This window comes from Ceratina calcarata, unplaced genomic scaffold (genome assembly GCF_001652005.2).
Source record: "Ceratina calcarata isolate Rehan_Ccalc_2016 unplaced genomic scaffold, ASM165200v1 scaffold90, whole genome shotgun sequence".
In the NCBI taxonomy this organism is placed as follows: Eukaryota; Metazoa; Arthropoda; class Insecta; order Hymenoptera; family Apidae; genus Ceratina; species Ceratina calcarata.
The window spans coordinates 272,825-287,194 of record NW_017180369.1 but is presented as its reverse complement, the minus strand read 5'-3'; the positions used below and the strand labels follow the sequence as shown (position 1 = coordinate 287,194).

Genomic DNA, 14,370 nt, shown 5'->3' with positions numbered 1-14,370 from the left:
TAAGGACGGGATCATCTCAAATTGTACTTGACTCGAGAATATACGATTCTCAAGTAGAGAAAACAGCTACCTGACTTAGCATTATGACGGCCACTTGAAATTTGACACATGCGCGCTTGTTGCAATGTCAAGTAACACATGTTCCTACTGCAAAAATCTTTTTACACTCGAATTTAACGCTCTGAACAAAGAAATCGTAACAATCGTCTAATCGTGCGATCGACTGTCATTTTCCTCGAGAGTGTATAATTCTCTAATAGAAATAAAATACTAGACAATCTAGAATTTACTTAACCTAACATTACGATGGGTATTTGCGCGTGAACCTCGTCGACATTTTCAGTACGTAAAATTTTCTTCAAGTAAAAAAGTTTTCTTGAAGCGATGTGTCGATGAAAGAGCATTTGCATTTTTGAAATTATGACGGCTACGTTTGTCAACGAGAAGAACTAGCTCTGAGATATTGTTATTCAAGATTCGAGGCAGTACATCGTTCACGATTCTAACCTGTGAGGTCAGGTAGAGTCGCTCTTCTTTCTATATACGTTTAGCGGGATCAAAAGACGAAGGAACGACAGTGGTCGATCTCTGACCAGAAACCGTGATCAGTTCTTGGTGCTGACCAGACGAAAGAAGCGGGTGGCATGCTGTGCAAGACGACGACGATGTCAACAAAGATACGATATATCCTCGTGTTTGTCGAACGTTACGTACTTTGGAAACAGAACAGAGTGAAATAGTGATTGCTATCATTTTTACAAATCAGTAGATTCATCCGTGTGCATCGTTATACGTTGGACCAGAGAGTTCCTCTCTGGTTGGACCTTGTTTCTCGACGCGTTCATTGCGGCCCCATTCCCTAGTTTTCGTTTTGTAAATTCGACATTGTCATTCGTCCCACGTACGATCCCTCCCGATCTCCGTTCGATATCACATTCCTAATTTAATGTGTTCATCGATGCATATAGGAAATTCGTATTGTACAGCGTTTATAAATCGGTCACAGTATGCGTCTAATCAGCTCGGAGAGATTGAGTGAAGTTCAAAGGAAGGCGGCTAACATTCGAAACATTTGTATATTAGCCCACGTTGACCATGGGAAGACCACACTGGCAGATTCTTTGGTAGCTAGCAATGGAATCATTTCGTACAAGCTCGCCGGTAAGCTGCGATATCTGGACAGCCGTCCAGACGAGCAGCTCCGAGGAATCACTATGAAGTCCAGCTCGATCACCCTTTACCACCAACACGGCGATCACGAATTCGTCGTCAATTTAATCGATTCCCCGGGACACGTGGACTTTGCCTCCGAAGTCTCCACCGCTGTCAGGCTTTGCGACGGTGCTATCATTGTAGTAGACGTGGTAGAGGGTGTATGCCCGCAAACGCGTAGCGCTTTGTCGATCTCGTACACGGAGGGTCTGAAGCCGATTCTAGTACTGAACAAGATGGACAGATTGATCACGGAAATGAAGCTAACGCCGTTGGACGCCTATGTACATTTGACACAAGTCCTGGAGCAAGTCAACGCTGTGATGGGCGAACTGTTTGCCAGCGATGTGATGCAGCGCGAAGAGAAGGAGGAATTGAAACGGGAGAACGCTGAGAACGCTACTTCGGAAAGGGATCTGGCGGACTGGCAATCAGTGCTGGAAGAACTGGACGATTCCAACTTGTACTTCTCTCCAGAACAAGGTAACGTGTTGTTCTCGAGCGCCACGGATGGCTGGGGATTCGGCGTCCAAACGTTCGCTCGGATATTCTCGAACAAGTTGGGTTTCAGCGAGAAGGTATTGTCGAAAACGCTTTGGGGAGATTATTACGTGAACACCAAGACCAAAAGGATAGTCAAAGGAGCTCAAGAGAAGGCGAAAAAACCTCTGTTCGTTCAACTGATATTGGACAACATCTGGACTCTGTACGATACGATAACTGTTCGGAAGGACAACGAGAAGATCGCCTCGATGGCCGAGAAATTGGACATCAAACTGACGACCAGGGACTTGAGGCACACGGATTGCAAGGTTAAACTGCAAGCAGTTTGCTCCCAGTGGCTACCTTTGGCTCGAAGCTGTCTGGATGCTATATGCGACAAAGTTCCCGCCCCGCATTGTTTAACCCCGGAAAAGGTGGAACGTTTACTCTCCGGCAATTCTGAATTCTGTACGTTACCGGAGGAGACGCAAAAGTTAAAGGACGTGTTTCTGTCTTGCGACCCTTCTCCTGATCAGCCTGTCGTCGCGTTCATTTCGAAAATGTTCCCCGTAGAAAAGAAAAGCCTGCCGGAGAACAAACCGAAACCTTTGACGCCGGAAGAATTGGCTGAACGACGAGAAATAGCGCGACTAAAGCACGCGGAGAAGTTGACTAAGGAGCAATGGTCGACGGAAACAATCGAACAGAACGCGCACGGCGAGAATCAAACAGCGGAGGAGGACACCGTTTCCAAAGGAGTGAACGACGAAGAGGATCAATCCGAGACCGCGTTAATAGCGTTTGCTCGAATCTATTCGGGCACTATGAGTAAAGGTAGCACGGTGTACGTTCTGGGACCGAAACACGATCCTCGCGAGGTGTTAAAAAGGATGGAAGCGGGCGAGCCGCCGGTAGACGAGGACGCTACGTTGAAGGATTTGAAGCCGGGAAGACACGTTACCAAAGTTAGTATACGAAAGCTTTACCTTTTGATGGGAAGGGAGCTGGAGCCGACCGACAGTGTCACCGCTGGCAACGTGTTCGGAATCGGGGATTTGGAGGAACACGTATTGAAGACTGCCACTCTCTCGTCCACCGTCGCTTGTCCGTCCTTCTCGGAGCTCACGTCGCCATGCGTACCGATCCTGCGAGTGGCACTCGAACCGAAACACCCGAACGATTTGCAATCATTGATCAACGGTTTGAAACTACTCAATCAAGCGGACGCGTGTGCGGTCGTTCACATTCAAGAGACTGGCGAAATCGTCTTAAACACTGCCGGCGAGGTGCACTTGGAACGATGCTTGGAAGATTTGAAGTTACGGTACGCGAGAGTGGACATAAACGTGTCGGAACCGATCGTGCCGTTTCGAGAAACCGTTGTACCCCCTCCGAAAGTCGATATGGTCAACGAGGCGATCGAGAAAAAGATCGATGATGTCAACTTCGGCGCGTGGACCGCCAATCGACAATGCTACTTCGAGATCGATGCGAGACCTCTGCCGGAGGAGGTGACGAAGATTTTGGAGGCAAACGGAGATTTGATAAAAGCGTTCTATCAACATTATGGCAAATCTGAGAAGGACGTGGACAACGCTGATGATGAAGAATCGACGGGATCGATGTCCGAGAAGAAGGAGAAGGCGTTGGAAGTGTTTAAACGTGAATTGTCGCACGCGTTTCGCGAATCTGGCCAGGACGACGTGTTGGATAAAATTTGGTCGTTCGGCCCGCGAAACTGTGGCTCTAACGTTCTATTGAACGAGACCGATTTCAAACAAAGGAAATTTTGGGAAGCTTACACAAAGTCCACGGATCCGCGCACGCCGTGAGTACAGATCAGACTTCGTTCTCCTTTTTGTACGGCAACGATTGAAAGCGAATTTGTTAGGTACGAGAGTGCTATGGTGAACGGTTTTCAATTGGCGACGCTCGCCGGGCCTTTGTGCGAAGAACCGATGACAGGTGTCTGTTTCGTCGTGAAGAAATGGGAAATTTATCAGGATGCTCAAAGGTACGTTATCACATCTTCGTTGATAAAACACGTCCCTTGTCGTACGGTACGTCAAGATTTTGTCTTTTAACGTTGCTCTCCCAATGAAATATCTGTTAACCTCGTGTCGCGTCATTCGTTTCGTATTCCTCTTACTTCTATTGAACTTTCCTCGAAGGATCCTGTTAACATTTCTCTCCATTCCCGGAAGACCGTAAACTCGAATGAGACGTTTCACGTTTGTCGTCAGTGAAAATACCGGGCAGAGCCAGGGGTACGTGGGTGGTGGCCACTTGATAACAGCCTGCAAAGAAGCATGCCGGCGTGCATTTAATTCCAGACATCCACGGCTGGTCACACCGATGTACAGCTGCAGTGTCCTCGTTAATTCCGACGTGTTAGGTGAGTGTAGCAATGTAAATATATATCATGCGTCGATGCATATCCGTCTAAGACGACAGAATGGTTCTGTCTCTCGATTTCGTATCGTTGCGATCGAACCGTGGATTTATTATAAGCCGCGTGTAATACATGAACTGAGCTGAATAGATTCTTCGATATTTAAATGATCAGTCGAGCGTGAAACACGTCTCCTGGACTGTTGACATATTTTGCTTAAAGATCCGCGGTTTAATCACGATTGCGAGGTTCTGAAAGTTTCCTCGTTCACGTATCGCTCGATCATGTTCCAATTATTGCAAAGGCGAAGTAATACCTCAGCCACACGAGTATTAACGACCGGTTTCTCAGCGGTCACGTTTGTGGTCAATCCTATTGGAGTCGATACGATTTCTACGATACTGTGTACAAATCGGGTGGATATCATTCGGAACTGTCGATTACAAAAGTTTAATCTCTGAAATTGTTTTTAAGAAAGGAGAGACGCAGGTACTTGTGTTACTCGAATATTTAATCTCGGAAATTCGGCACATTTAATGATCCACTTACGTATCTACTTGATATGTATCGTACATAGAGTGCGATTAATCTACTTTAGCGAATTTACTAAACAGACGTAGAAGGTAAGACGTCATCTGTCACCAGTTCGACTTATTCGATGTAATTTAACGTTTCCATCCCTGCTGTCGAGGAAACGATTACTTAAGAAAACGTAACGGTTTAGATTCATACACTCCGACCGGCGATCGAAAATTGCGCAGTTCACAATCCGAATACGAGATGGTCACGCGTATTTATAACGACGTTGTGAAAAGTCCAAGTCATCGAACGAGTCGAGGACAGAAGGTCTCTTTGTCCCGATAGCGTTTGAAACAGAGTCGGTGCCAAGAAAATATGTTCAGTCGTTGTCCCGATTTGTTCGTCAGGCGAGAATAACACGGTAGCGTCGACCGGTGCGTAGTTTCGTCGATTGCTTCGCGTCACGATCAATTTCTAATCGATAGAAACGTGATAATTAAGTACTCGAGCCCCGTAATCGGAATCGATCAGACGATTCACACGATCGCGAAGCCCGAATCGAGGAGGCAAGGTTCGATCGTCTACATGGCACCTCGCCATACTTTCGCTCGGACTGCTGTTCTCTCGGGTGCATTATTGATAACACAACATAAATAAAGTAAGCAACAGATGGGTGATAAATGGAAAGAAACTAGGGAAAGCGAAGCGAATAAATAAATGAGGAATGTCGAATGTCGATGAACGAAATTCCGTGTCGTGGTACGATCTAGATTCTCTTCACGTTTTATCGCGTCGTTCAGAGTTCGGCTGTAAGTCGACCTAGTCCCAAACGGCTGTGTCCATCAGCTGTTTCACTTTGTACCACGGGAATCTCGATCGGTCGTTCGGTGTTACCTTGGAATCGTCACCGGTTCCCAGCTCGGCGTAATCTGAGGACAAATCATTGACCGATCGATCGTCAGTGTCATCGTCGTGATCGATCGATAGAATTGGAAAGTACCTGAAAGACTGCGCGTGTATCGCAGCGGCCGTCCTCTTCTGTTCCCTTGCACGCACATCATCCCGTACACGCGGATCCCAGGCACGCTGGCGTACGTCGGCTGATCGTGGCTCATAGGACCCTCTGCGGGATATGGGATGAGCTTGTATAGTTTCAAACTGCAGTTTATCGCGTCACGACGCGTTCTCGTTACAATTGAAATATTCGTACTTTCATCTTTCATCAACGATCGCGCGCGGTTCACCGATCGTTCGTTGCTCTCGACAGGACCGGGTTCGGACGGTAGTCGGTCATAAATATCGTTTCGCGAAACACTAAACGGTGGAGAAATTATGCCCATCTTCGGAATTATTCACTCACCCAATATGTTGGCGTCGGGGCAGCGACATATCACGAGATAGTGAGATTTTCCTGTCCGCACGTTCTGCAGCGCGAGGAGAGACCAGTCCCTCGGCGTTCTGCACTCGCGCATCTCCGCCACCGGTTCGCAGGTTTTCACCAACGTCAATGCCTGAATCGAGGGAAAACGGGGTTCGTCGTTTGAATCACTTTCGAATCGAACGTCGGGAAAAGCGGGAAGGATACGCCGAGGAGCGGACGGTTTGCAGGAGGAAAGTAGCTTAGACCGCACGCGGTGAACTTTTGATCTCCCGTCGTTACATCGGACGTCGAGGTTTCGAAAACTCGTTACACTGGCTGAAAGTGAATGAGCGTTTCTCGCGTTCTCACCATGTTCCCCGGTCTGGCGAGCTCCCGTCGTCGTTCCGTTCTCGCTTTTTCTCTCTCGCCCGTTTGACTTTCGTTGTTCGCGGCGTAATTGCGAATCTATCGTCGTCGACGCGCCGATTTTTCTCCGCTCTCGACGCAATTAAAAGAACGCTCCGTTGAAACACGATCAGAGCCGTCCTCGATCGTAGATTGTTTCATAACGATCAGACGAACGATAATAATTAGTGTTGAAAGAGCGAAAGAATCGCTCGGATCTGCAATCTAAATTAGCGTCGGGATCGTAAATTGTTTTCGCGCTCGGCGCACGCGTAACTGACGGATCAATTAACTGTGTCGCGTATTTTTATTACGATCGACGATGAAAGGAAGCGAAACAGAAGAATGGGAGAGAAAACTTGCTTTCGCCAACACCTACGCGATTTTATCGTTCCAGAATCCTACATACCCGCGTACGAATATATACGTACTTAAATGTATATAGGTTGTCGGTGCAGTTAGCTTTCTAAGCGTTCGAACAACTCGTCGTAAATCAGCTTTTAATCGTGGACACAGTTCGCATCGGATTCTCTTTAGAAAACATGCGAACGTTTCTCAAGCGGTTTCGTTGGAAGAACGTAATTTCTTTTCGACGTCGAGTCAGAATCAGATTATCGGTAGTGTTTCGGTTTTATTGGAATATTTATTGTACGCGCGATGCAATGCGGATCGAAGTACTCGAACGGAATCGGAGCAGCGTCCGGGCTGCTACGATTCGACTCTGATTCCTTCTCGTTCCGTTTCGTTCCGCGCCGACTCGATAAGCGTAACGAAGAGGAGAAGCATCGTCCCGGGGAAAGATACACGGGCTAGCCACGGGAATGAAGAAAGGTCTAGTAAAGCGGATAGAAGAGGCGCAAGGCGACTAACCTTGGTTCGAGGGTCGGTGACCAGCTCCGTAGTGTGGAGATCGTCGCTGTCGAGAGAGGCGCTGCAAGGGTCGCGGTATCTTCCTGGACAGGCACACAGAGGCTGGGTGAAGTTCAGCCTGACGTAAACGGCGTTGCAGACCTGCTGGACCGCGCACTCCGGCAACAAGTAGATATGCTGATTATGCGGGTAGTAATGATACTTGGTCGGCTTGGCCAGAGCAGCGCTCGCCCCCTCGGGTAACCGTACGCCCGTCTGCAAAATTCATCACGGAAATTTTAAACATCTCACGGTTGCTCCTCTTCCAATGGGATCGAGGACCGACGTTACTCGCCGAGAAGCCAACTTCCCATTACTCGCGGAACACGCGTTTGCACTTTATAAGTACGTCGTTGCATTCGCGGGCAACGGACGAAGCCTGCACTCTCTTTTTGTACCCTCTAAACCCGGAAGATGAACAATTTCGTAGCGTTTTTCCAGCTATGAAAATTTCCATCGTCGGCAAAGAGTAATGATCGCAACGAACGGAGAGCTTAACGATAATTAAAAAAAAAAGTAGTGAACGCGGGGTAAGAAGCGGCGAATCTGTAATGCGGAACGAGCAGCGAGGGAACGAAAGAAACGGGAACGAGGAGAGAAATGACAGAGCGGAATCGGTCAAAGACAGAGGTGTACAAGAGGGATCGTGATTCCTGATGATTCTAGCGAACCACGAACCTCACCGTTCCATTACGAGCGACACGACGATGATTTCGTTACCACGCTTTAATACCCCTGCCACTTTTCATTCAACGTGCTCGAAAAATCTTTTCACCGTTCCCCCGTAATTGATTTCACTACGACGGTGCAGAAGAACCGTTTCAGTATCCTATTTCTATGTCCGAGCTCGGGTCGAAAAATTATTCCGTTTCGAGGAATGACTTGGCGATCTTCTCCGCCAGCGTAAAGTTTCGACGCTCGTCTAACTTTTACCGACTCGATCTAGTCATTACCGAGAAAATTGAAGCTTCATTTCGCGCCAAGATCCACTCGTTACGTTCGGGTTTCGTTGGTTTACGCGGGACCACATAAGTCATGCGAATCGAACAAATCGAGCAGTTCCGAGGAAACCGTATAGCAGAGTCGTTTGATTCCTCCTTTACCCCTTTTCTTGCTGTTCCCTCCTTTATTCTTTTCTGCTCGTTTTGGTACCGTCACGTTCCACTACCGATATTAACATCGGTCGATCCGCTCGCACGTCACGGTCATGAACACTTGCCCTCGTTTCCGAATGGTAAAGCGAGCAACGCGATTCGTGACAATCTCCGAAAAAAGACAACCACGACCGACGCTTTTAATCCGAATATTCAAACTGAATAGCCGCGGACGCACTCGAGTATTTACATAGGGAACCTCTCGGCCGCTTGTTAAGAAGACCGGGAGCCAGTAAATGACTTGTACAGTTAAAACGCATTACGGACAGAGTTTTGATCAGCATTCCGAATTGAATCGTTTCGTTTGAATATTTTCTTACGCCGTGGCAGCTATTCCTTTTTATGCGCCAGAGAAGTATTGCTCGCTTAAGATAACTTTGCGCATAACAGGACAAGGCTGGGTGCACGTGCCGCGAGTAGCACGCTTCAACGAAAAGAAGGTTCAGGCTTAACGGATTCTTTCTGAGACTCTTTTTCGAGAGCCAAGCAAAATATCGTGTAATCGGCTCTTCGGCCAGCGAGCCATTTACACCAGATCTCGTATCGTCGTCGCACGACAAAGGAATTCTCGTTCCTGTTCTCGTTCCCAAACCTCGCGTTCACAATCATTTCTCTCTCCTCGTTCGCTCGCACGATTTCCTGTCTCGTTTCCACGTGCGATTAAAACTGTTTATCAATTGCTGGCTCGTAACGTTCGCTATTTAGCAAGAAAACGTTCGATAGACCGTCGCTTGATTAGAAACGGGTAATATATAATAATTATCCATCGAGTTCAGACATGAGAAATAAATCGCGGCGTTCCGACGACTTCGCGTTATATATTCCCTATCTAATCTCTGTTGATCGTCGACAGACCGGACTTACTAAATCATATTTTTTCAATCGCCACCCATGAGTTTCGTTTAACATGAAAATCTGCGGTCTAGTCATTAGGGACGAACGGGCACCGTTTTCGATTCAGCGTTCACCGCATCGAAGCGGTTCATTACGTAGACTCCTATCAATTTTCAGGAAGGAAATTTTTCCTGCACACGACCGGTGCACGTTCCGAACTACATATTTACCACTAGTACGTACGATTTACGTACACGACTCGAGCGTGTCGTTTCTGTGAACCGTGAAAACGTTGAACGCGCGCGCGCGCGCGTTTCATTTATTGGTCGAAGTCACGATAGAACGTCGCGTATTAACGTTTCTTTCACACCCGGAATTCCGTTCCGTGCTCGTCTGATTTTCCTCCGCGAGCAATTATCAATTCGACGATCGTAAATCTGTTTCAAGACGTATCGATCGTATTTTCTTAATTCAGACGTGGAACATGGATAGGACGCAGAAGTAATAATTTACTGAGAGGAACGCGATACGCCAAGCCCATTAACTTAATTGCCGGATATATCGATGATCGAGAACGGACGGAATAACAGCGATTAAGTAAAAGACACGTAGGAGTAACAGAATTTTTTCGTGTCGATCGGTCGCCCGCGGGGGATAGGACCGACGATAAAAACGTGATTACAGAAGATCGCGTGAAATCGGATTGTTCCAACGCCGCGTTTCGCACGTAGACCGCCGTAATTCCGTATCGTGCAGACGATTAGCATTCTTAACAATCACGGCAACGTAATAGGCGTACAATTTAATTCACGGCTAACACAGATACCCGGCGATGGTATGCGATCCCGTTGTAACAATGCGATAATAAATAATTGACACGTTCGTAACGACGCGCGGCTCCCAATTAACCGGCCTGCTACCGCCGGTACCTGCCTGGGTGATATCGAGCGTAAGAACTGTTTTCGTCGCTGCCAGGATTAATTTTCGTTGATACGTGTAACGTCGCGACGTATATTTCGACCCGCGGTACGTAACCGCTTTATAGCAGCGTAGTTACGGTACTTATGGTATAGTTAAAGCGTGGTTATGGCTCAAACAGTTATACTTAGCGCGTGAAATACTCATCGTACACGGCGTAATTTTTCCCGGTGGGGAAACGGATTAACGGCTACCTTCGAACGAGCTCGATTACGAAATTCCGCGGACGGTAACAGCTGTGCTCACTCACCTCGCTGAGATTCGTGTAGTTGGTCGTCAGTTTGATCTGCGGACGAATTTTCGCGGTGGACTCGCGGGTCTCCTTGGAGGAAACCGGTGCAGGGGTGGTCGTCACTTCGACGAAGCTCGTCGTCGACTTCTTCGACGAGGACAGAAACGTGCTGGCGTTGTTCTGATCGGAGGCGATCGTCCTGGACGACGTCTCGGTGGGAGTCGCGCTCGAACCCGTGTTCGGGCTGCTCGCGTTCGTCGCCAGAGTCGTGGACGTCTTCGGCGTCGTCCTCGAAGTCGTGCCGATGCCACGGCTGCTCGTCGTCGACGAACCGGATTCCGTTCTCGCGTCGCCGACCGTCGGAACTGGCAGATACGAACTCGTCGACGGCAGTTCGAGCGTCTGATGACTCTTGTCCGGTGACATCGACGGCGTCGACGTCACCGAAGACGACGACGAGGACGGCGCGGTGGTCGCGTTGATCGCGGTGGAAACACCGAAACGCGACGACGATTTAGACGCGGTATCGTTCGCGCCGACGTCGACGCTGCTGGTCGCGGTGGTCCCGACGCCGTTCGCTCCGTTACTATCCTTGTCCGACGTGATTGCCGAAAGTTCGTTAGACTCGTTCTCGTTAAAGAACAATGGCACCTTGGTTTGTTTCATTTTGTCGTTGCCCTTGGTGAGAGTCTGCGACTGCGGTGGCAGAGCCGTGCAGCCGACTGCCAGCAGAACCAGCCACGTCGCGCCTCGGATCGGTTCCATCTCTTCGTTTAAGTATTCTCGATCGACAGAAGAGATTTCGCGACGGGCGAATCCTCTTTATCCCTGCTCGTATCTCCTGAAAATAAACCGTCTATCACGATACGCGATCAGTCCGTGAGATCTGCTAATTAACTCTTTCGTTCGACGCGGATTTTTCTCTTTCCTAAACGCTCGATCCGCGAACAAATTACAGGCAGATCTTTCGCTTTCATCTCCGTGTTCGTTTTCGTGTCCCGTTGTCGTCACGACAGGGTTTAATGGAATCGCGATGCCACAGAGATCGTAGTATAGATCGCGAGCAATCTTGTTCTACATATCGTTCTTTCTCACGCTTCTTTCGTAGCTTTCACGGCGGCGCGTCTCGTACGGTCGACCGAGTGAAGAGAGTCGATCGCGTCTAGGAAAGAGTGCGAAACACGGGGAAGAAAGTGATATGAGGAGAACGAAGGGAAACGGCCGGCGCAGAGGGAGAGTTCAAACTCTCTTAACGGTATCGGCACCTTTTTTCCACCGCGTACCAACGAGAGAAAGAGAGTCGCGCGCGATCGAGTTTAACAGACGTTCATCTGAGGCGCGTCTTCGAAACCGACAGCGTGAATTAAGAATTCGCGTTCCGTCTCTCTCGAGTCTCCGCGAATCTTCGTAACTTACAATTCTCTTCTTTTCAAACGAGCCATGAAAATGTTCAGCCACGCGACGTAACGTTGCCGCGATAAACGCGTGTACACGACGATTACTCGACGAAACAATTTGCGTATGAAATTATGCGCGATCTTCACACGGAGGCGGACCGTTCGTGTTTAGAAGAAGGTGAGAAAGAAACGGTCGCTGTCTCAGTAGGAAGTCGAGACGCGTACAGGGTGCCGTAATAATTATAGCGCGATATAATTCACCGCGCGGATGTGGTGAAATTGGGTTAGCCAGGTACGTTTCTCGCGAGCCGTTATCTCTGTTTGCATGTTCAAGGCCGCGGTATGCAGAGATCCACTGAAGCGGCTAGCGCGCCTAATGCGACATTCGAAGCGTTCTGCATTCACGCTTCCTACTCTTCTTCCACGAGATTCTCAGTACGAATTCGTACTCGCGAAGCTCGTTCTCGTGATTTACCTTTCGATTCGGAGCGTCATCGTTCGATACCTGCGTTCAGTACCGATTTTCGAAGATACTCTCGTTACAAATGAAAACGTTTGTTTAATTCGATGAAAAGCTCAGTCGTCAGGTCGTCGCTTAATGGTTCGCTCTGGTTTCCAATTAAAGTTACGTTACTCAGTCGTAGTGCAGCCGAGCACGCAAGCCCGCGTCTATTAATTCGCGATGTTCATTTTATCTCGCGTACACGACGCGAGCGACCTGACCGTTTAAGAAAATGGAAACGAAAGAGACAGAAGAGGAGGAGTCGTGACCGGCCACGACGAGAGAACGTGTAACAGGGTGGCGAGATTTAGAAATACGAAAGACCGTGTCGTTCTTATTGTTAGTTAGACTCACCCTCGGTGTCCAATCGCGGCCTCGATTTCGACGCTGGTCCCGATCTGGGTCTCGACCTCGACCCCGACCCTTGGCCCAACCTCGATCCGGTGTCTTCGAGTTTCAGTTCCTCGCGCGATCCGCTAGCTCGCGGAAAACCGAACGACGATGTTTATTCGCGAACGAGAGAGCAGTAAAAAACGCGACGTATCGGTGTCGATTTGAAATCTCGCAAATACCTATTCCGTATCCGATACTCTCTCTCTCTCTCTCTCCTCTGGAAGAGTTCCGAGCGATTCAGGCCACGGAGCTGTTCAAGTTTTTCCGCATCGTCGATCGTCGTACAATCGAATATCGAGGATAAAGAACGCGCGAACAGAACGAACGGACGGAACTCGTTCCGTGGAGGAAGACGGCTAGACGCGTTTCTGAGGCTCCGAATGGGACTGCGAGCTCTCGTAGAAGACACGGTGCCTATGAGTCCCGGCTAGTCCCACTTACCAACCAACCAGAAACCCCTTGACTATGCGTGGAATCCTAAGCTGCATCTCCACCAATCCTCTACCTTCCCGTGCTCCTCCACACCTGTCTCTGTGCTATAGCGACTGGATACTACTCTGGATAATATACTGGCGCAGAAAACAAGAGAGAATCGCGAACCACCGCACCGTCGCGTAGCGTCGGCAAGCGTTTTCGCGAAAAACCGACCCTCAGACATGTCGAGCGACCGTCCACGGGGAAAGGAAACATCCGATCATCCCTTTCCCTCTTTTTCGTTCTGTCAGATCTTGGTCCTCTTACTTCCCTTCCTCGGCTCTCGTAGCCGAGCCGTCGATGCATTTTGGACAGATCGTGCCGAAGGAGATGTTCGACGTCTCTCCCGAATTTTGTTCGTTCCGTATCCGACTCATAATTATCAGTTCTCTCAATGAGGATCGATATCGCTAGTCGTTTTACATTCTTCCGGTGAATTCTTACCTAACTGTATTCGACGAGTCTCCCTCGGTAAAAATTGTACCATGAAAAGAGACGCCCATGAAACGGTCTACTTAAGGATGTATTGGCTATACAGTCAATCCGAAAAGTTTATGTAATCTTGGAAAAACGCATTTCCTATCATTAAAAATAGTGCATTTATCTTCTAATTTCGATATTTAATGAGTTACATATGATTATATGGCATTTTATTGATGTTGACAAAATCCGACCATCCCACCGTCGAAACGGCGAACTTTTAGAAAAAAATTTCGTTTTTCCTCTATAACTCCTAAACCCTTGGAGATACAGGAAAATTGCATAGGACCTTTCTTGTAGAGGACGACGAGATCTACAATTTCCATGTAAAAGTTTGTTGCTAGCGTTAATAGTTTACGAGTTATTAACGAAAAACGAAAAAACAGTTTTTCGCAAATTACTCGTAAACTATTAATGCTAGCGAGAAATTTTTATACAGAAATTGTAGGTCTCGTCGTCCTCTACAAAAAACGTCTGATGAAATTTTCTCGTATCTCCAACGGTTTGGGAGTTATTGGCAAAAAACGAAAATTTCGCGAAATCTGAAGGGGTACCCCTTGGAAAAATCTCGGAAAAATCGAAAAATTTTTTTTTCTTAAAATATCGAGAAATGCTTCAAGTAAAAGTTGTAGATGATACTATTACC

At 48.1% G+C, this 14,370-nt stretch overlaps 2 protein-coding genes across 3 annotated transcripts in view; one reads left to right on the top strand and one right to left on the bottom strand.

Moving 5' to 3' along the window:
• The first annotated feature begins 89 nt into the window (after positions 1-89).
• Positions 90-14,370, top strand: part of LOC108631471 (elongation factor-like GTPase 1) — a 23,820-nt gene continuing 9,539 nt past the window's right edge. The window contains exons 1-3 of one of the 2 annotated variants that reach the window (XM_026818904.1): positions 90-3,523; positions 3,587-3,709; positions 3,867-3,950. In XM_026818904.1, the coding sequence (XP_026674705.1) occupies positions 1,008-3,523; positions 3,587-3,709; positions 3,867-3,906 (2,679 nt within the window). In that variant the 5' untranslated portion in view covers positions 90-1,007 and the 3' untranslated portion in view covers positions 3,907-3,950. Of the gene's footprint in view, positions 3,524-3,586; positions 3,710-3,866; positions 4,091-14,370 lie in introns of those variants that run through there. The other variant, XM_018035421.2, reaches the window with a different exon arrangement.
• dsx-c73A (doublesex cognate 73A) lies at positions 4,578-13,287 on the bottom strand. The gene is made up of 6 exons (XM_026818914.1): positions 12,732-13,287; positions 10,497-11,319; positions 7,242-7,496; positions 5,967-6,117; positions 5,607-5,729; positions 4,578-5,535 (listed from the first exon to the last, which is right to left on the bottom strand). The coding sequence occupies exons 2-6, from the start codon at positions 11,241-11,243 to the stop codon at positions 5,426-5,428; spliced, it is 1,386 nt and encodes a 461-aa protein (XP_026674715.1). The 5' UTR covers positions 11,244-11,319; positions 12,732-13,287; the 3' UTR covers positions 4,578-5,425.